The following is a 6024-nucleotide window of genomic DNA, read 5'->3' on the forward strand; positions in this document are numbered from 1 at the left end:
CTTTCGTCACAAGTTCAATCCTGACGGATCCTTGGCACGCTACAAAGCGAGGTGGGTTGTTCGGGGGTTCACTCAACAGGAAGGTGTGGATTATGCTTTTAGTGGATGGCCTACGACAAGCGCTCTGTTTTCTGCTATTTTTTTAAATAATACATATTTTTTATTAAATTTCAGAAATATTACGCCATAATTATATTCTTCAAAAATAATATCGAGTCGGCCTGCTGCTGGCCGATTGGATCCAGTCGGCCTGCTGCTGGCTGATTGGACCCCAGTCGGCCCACTGTAGGCCGATTGGATCCAGTCGGCCCACTGCTGGCCGATAGGCCCCAGTCAACCCACTGCTGGCCGATTGGCGTCCAGTCTGCTTCCTCTAGGTCGACAGATGCATGCATCCATTTATCTTTGGAATGAGTATTTGAAAAATGTTGATCATGCATATAAAAATGTTAGTCAAGCATTTGATAAAAAATATTGAACAAGTATTTAAAAAATATTGAAAAAATATTTGAAAAATGTTGAATAGGTATTTGAGAAATGTTAAAGAAGTATTTAAAAAAAATGTTGATCATGTATATAAAAATATTAAACAAGTATTTTAAAAAATGTTGATCATATATATATAAATGTTAAAGAAGTATTTTAAAAAACGTTGATCATGTATATAAAAATGTTGAACAAGTATTTGAGAAAATGTTAAACAAGTATTTAAAAAATTGAAGTATTTGAAAAATGTTTAACATGTGTATAATATACATGATCAATATTTTTATATTGATCAACATTTTTACAAATACTTGTTCAACATTTAGATATACATGATCAATATTTTTTCAAATACTTGTTAGGCTTTTTTCAAATAATTTTTTAATATTTTTTGCGAATGCTAGATTAATATTTTTTATAAATGGTCAACATTTTTTAAAATACTTCTTCAACATTTTTCAAATACCTATTCAACAGTTTCAAATATTTTTTCAACAATTTTCAAATACTTGTTCTATATTGTTTTTTCAAATGCTTGATTAACATTTTTATATGCATGCTCAACATTTTTTAAAATACTTCTTCAACATTTTTTAAAATACTTCTTCAACATTTTTCAAATATTCATTTCAAAGATAAATGGGTGCATGCACCTGTCGGTCTAAAGAAAACAGACTGGACGCCAATCGGCCAGCAGTGGGCCGACTGGATCCAATCGGCGTACAGTGGGCCGACTGGGGTCCAATCGGCCAGCAGCAGGCCGACTGGATCCAATCGGCCAGCAGTAGGCCGACTGGGTATTATTTTTAAAAAATATAATTATGGCGTAATATTTCTGAAATTTAATAAAAAAAGATGTATTATTTAAAAAATCTGGCCTGTTTTCCAAATATTGCTAATGGCTTTGGCGCCACGTACTTGGTCCAGGACTTTTTGCGAGAGGAATGGAACGGATGACGACGCCGCATATGCACTGACGACCTCCCTGCAGCTGCAGTCACAGCCGCCGCTGATAACGATGCACTGCATATTCTATCTAATCTAGTCTAGCTTCAGAATGTACTCGATCTGTCATCGAAGTCACCGATCTTGTGAGTGCGTCTGGTAGGAACATCGTATCAAATGATACTCCCTCCATTTCATAATGTAGTACTTTCTCTGTCCACGTGTTTCAACTTTGACCGTAAATTTAACTATCAAGACTGATTGCGGCAGGAGCAAAAATCATATCAGTGAATTCGTATACGAAAGAAGTTTTTAATTATATTTCTCCCGCCGCAGTTGGTCTTGTTGATTAAATTTATAGTCAAAGTTAGACTTCGGGAAACGCGGGCATACTATATTTTAGAATGGAGGGAGTACTGAAACACTGATAAGGACGCTTTGACCAATGGCCACTTGCAGGGCTAAGATAAGCACACAGGCTAGACAACTTCGGCCCCAGGTTTTTGTTACAACTGAAACCACTCCACTCCGGATGTGATCGATCGACAATCCCGTGTGCTAATCCGGTATCTGTAGACTGTAGCAGTACTAGTACCTTCCGGTGTCCAAACAAAGTCGAGCACTCAAGCCCCGCTGCATGCATATATAGATACGACCAGATCCATCGATGTTATCACTACGCTCTTCAGCACTCACAACTAGACATTCTTCGTCTCGTTGATCCTGCGAATATATTCGATTCTACTAGCTACATCGATCTCTGGAAGAAGTTGATCATCGAACGAAGCTAGCTAGCTAGATGGGGTCTCTGATGGCTGGTTGGGATTCGCCGGTTCTTGGCGATGGCACCAAAGGTATATATGCGGCTACACACACGGTTCAGTTACTGCTTGCAGCCATGTTTATGTATTCCTTTTGCTTGCAGCTCGTGTGACGAGGAACCGGTCCCTGACAAAGGAGGAGGTGGAGGCTTTCTGGCGGCAGCGCGGGAAGCCGGCGCCGGAGGACGGCGGCGACGTCACCTCGCCGCTTGGCTCCCCTGGTCGACCTATGGAGAAGAGCCCGCTGGGAAGCTCGCAGAGGAGCAGGTCACCGGCGTCGTCTCCGGTGTCTGGCGTACACGAGGAGACGATCGGCGCCGCCGACGCCGGCAAGAGCCGGGACTGGTACGTTACAATTGCGACCAGCCGCCGATGATGGCACTCTATACTTTGATTTAACGTGGCCAACCCATTGGATCTTGATCTGTTAATTGTTTGTTTTTGGGTCGGTGGGCAGGTGGACGAGGAGCAACTGGGCCTTCCTCAACGAGCCGCCGCAGGAGGAGAGGCCGGGAACGGCGCACACCTACACGCCGCAGTTCCACGTCGCCGCCGGCAACGCCTGACCGGACATGCTCGTAGAGTGTACGCAATACTAGTAGTACCACGTCACGTCACGCTGCTGGAATGCCTAGGGTAGGCCCTACTGCCTTGACCGTACCGCGCGGAGATGCACAATATGTCCATATGGGGTCATTTCCCTGTCAAATATCCCTTGTACAATAGATGTATTGTAAATGTATATGTAAGTTGCGTATGTATTATGTAAGTAAAATACAGAGTGAATTTCAAAAACATAAAATTATATGAGTTTCTCGGAGGTGCTCATAGGGGTAGCGTGTGTATGTGTACATTCATAGGGATGAGTGTATGCGCGTATGTTTGAGCGCTTGCGTCTGTACTGTGTTAAAAAAAGGTTAACTTGGACTTTATAGCACATACACAAGAGAGAAGTGCATATTTTAACCTTAAACTTTTGCCCTAGTTTAATTTACAACCTTAAACTTTAATACCGTCTAAATTACAACCCCCAACTTTCAAAACCGGCTAGAATTCAACCCTCCCCTATCTGTTGACCGGTTTTGACCAGTCAACAAGTCCAGTCAGCATGCCACGTTAGCAAAAAATGCAAAATTTTCAAGGGAAAAAAACTGTAAAATCAAAGAAAATCTAGAAAAAGAAATAAGAAATCAAATTCCCAGAAAAACAAGGACAAACGAATTTCCGAAAAATCAAAAAAATCTAGAAAAAACGCCAAAAATCAAATTCCTGAAAAAATGTTTCCATAAAAAGAAATCCATTTTTTATTTTCCCTAGTTTTTTCGCCTATATTGTTTCATAAATTTTCTTTATATATATATTCTTGATTTTTTTCCTGATCTCACAAATTTTTATTTACTTGTTCTTGAAAATTTGAAAAACCAAAATCTGACATGGCATGCTGATTGGACCCGTTGACTAGTCAAAACTGGTCACCCTAGGTCAAAATCGATCAACAGGGAGGGGAAGGTTGAATCTTGACCGGTTTTGAGACTTGGGAATTGTAATTTAGACAGTATTGAAGTTTGAGATTGTAAATTAGACCAGGGCAGGAGTTAGGGGTTGAAATATGCACTTCTCTCCATACATAAAGACCAAAGTACAAGGAGCTGCTTTCCCACTGGTTTTTCGTACAGTTAATTTCTAGGTTTATGCTACCTTCCCCACTATTTTTATATTCGGATGTTTTTCTCTTTTTTGTTTCTTTTTCTTTTTAAATATTTAAAATTCCCGGAATTTTCCAAAGGCCAGGAAGTATTTTTTTCCTAAAATTCATGATTTTTTAAATATCCATGTATAGTTTTCAGATTGGTGATTGTTTTAAATTCAAAAAAATAATTGAAAATCAAATGTTTTTAAAAATTCACAAATTTAAAAAAATCATCCACAATTTTTAATTTTCTGATCACTTTCTAAATTCATGAATATTTTCTTAAGACCCAAGACAGTTTTTTGCAAATTTGTGAATTTTTAAATTTTTCGAAAAATCAATGCAATTCGTGAATATTTTTCAAATTTGGGACGTATACCCTTTGTCCTTTTTACATGGCACACACATATTACAAAGTCCAACTTTGACCATAAAATTGACCAATAAACACATGGATTATGTGTCACAAAAATATAGTACTATTCAATTCATAGTAAAATGTAGTTTCCAATGATATAAATTTTGCCAACACATAATTAACGTATTTTGATGAAACTAATGGTCAAAGTTTATGCATACAAACAAAGGACGCCATATAAATAGGAACGAGAGGAGCATAAATTTTCATTTCATAATATAATTTTAAACCCGCAAACCGGTCAAAACCAAAGAGAAACGGGAAAACCCAAAAAACGAATCGACAAATCAACCTACCGCAGCTATTGTCCGTAGAGAGAAAACAGACCGACCCATATCGCTCAATGCGTTAGAATAGGAGGTCACAAGAAAATGTGACTCCCTATATGACGCTCTTTGCGTAACTTTGTCGATGAGACGCGTAGAGCGGTTGTGACTATCGCCATCCTAGTTAGCCATGTGTCTATACCGAGCGCTGTATTTTTGGTTTAACCATTTTTTTGCTTTAAATTTTTGTTGATTTATTGTTATTTTCCGACATAAAATAAATATAAAACACCCATATTTATTTATTTTGAAAAACCCAGAGTATTTTTAAAATAATGGACAACGTTTTTATATTTTGTACTTTTGATAAATATGACCATTTTCGTGTAAACTTGATTTTTTTTAACTTAAACATTTTTTATTTTCCAGAGCATTTTTTGAAAGCTGTGAACATCTTAAAAAATATCACTTGAAAAGTGGACAATAAAAAACTAGTAGGGAAAGCAAGAAAGGAAAAGAAAAATAAAAAGTAGAAATGGAATATTCCTAAACCAGGTGATCGCTGTCCTTGAGCTGCCAGCCCATTAACCCATTTCACAATACCAAGGGAAACGTCTCATCCATCCTGACCAAGCCAGCGATCACAGTCGCGCAAGGTCAGGGCAAATGAATGATCCTTTTTTTTAGGGTGCAAATGAATGATCCTAAGAAAATTAATTAGGTGTATCCATTTGACTATTCTACATGCACGTCTGGTTCTGAAAAATAAGCTGCTATGTTAAACTTTATAAACCAGTTGTACATTTTAAAAATGAGCAATTTTTTGAAAAAAAAAGTGCAATATGTGTAGGCAGTAGTATACTTTCTTAGTGTGCAGGTTTGGTTCGTGTTGTAGCCACCGTCTTGGATCTGAGCATCGGAGATGATAGTCGTGTCGATGCCATCACTAGTCAAAGTCATGTTGCACATGTCCTCAGCAATGACGATTGGATCTGCCACCTTGTACGCACCCTTCTTCATGCAGATCGTGTGGCAGTTCTTGCGGTGGGGTGGGGCACCACGAGGCGAGGGCATCAACGATTATCATGTAATATCGATGCCGTTTAGTGCCACCATCGTGTTAACCACCGCATTTGCAGACGCCCGTTGCATTTCATTGCTTTTCTAATCGTACCAAGTATGCAAGTTAGGAAAATGGGACGGGAAGAAACTATGTTGTTTTTGTCATAGCTTATGGATTAAAACAAATATAGTTGGCCACTTAGATGACCATGGTGAATGAGTTGCACATACCAAGGAAAACAAAACATGTTCTTCTATGCACTTAACAAGAGAAATGGAGCATGTTCGCATTGCGAGATGAATGTAGTGAGCAGTGGCGGAGGTACGAACATGATG

The 6024-nt window shown here is 38.7% G+C and overlaps 1 protein-coding gene across 1 annotated transcript; it reads left to right on the forward strand.

Annotated features, from left to right (window-relative positions):
* The first annotated feature begins 2040 nt into the window (after window positions 1-2040).
* LOC119287618 lies at window positions 2041-3072 on the forward strand. The gene is made up of 3 exons (XM_037567198.1): window positions 2041-2285; window positions 2357-2597; window positions 2710-3072. Exons 1-3 carry the CDS (start codon window positions 2231-2233, stop codon window positions 2816-2818), a joined length of 405 nt encoding a protein of 134 aa, XP_037423095.1. The 5' UTR covers window positions 2041-2230; the 3' UTR covers window positions 2819-3072.
* Window positions 3073-6024: the final 2952 nt, after the last annotated feature.

This window comes from Triticum dicoccoides, chromosome 4A (assembly GCF_002162155.2).
Source record: "Triticum dicoccoides isolate Atlit2015 ecotype Zavitan chromosome 4A, WEW_v2.0, whole genome shotgun sequence".
NCBI lineage: Eukaryota > Viridiplantae > Streptophyta > Magnoliopsida > Poales > Poaceae > Triticum > Triticum dicoccoides.

Coding starts and splice junctions, on each gene's coding strand:
- LOC119287618 (XM_037567198.1), top strand. CDS start 2,231: ATGGGGTCTCTGATGGCTGGTTGGGATTCGCCGGTTCTTGGCGATGGC. Junction 2,286..2,356: donor TCTTGGCGATGGCACCAAAG/GTATATATGCGG, acceptor TTTTGCTTGCAG/CTCGTGTGACGAGGAACCGG. Junction 2,598..2,709: donor GCCGGCAAGAGCCGGGACTG/GTACGTTACAAT, acceptor GTCGGTGGGCAG/GTGGACGAGGAGCAACTGGG.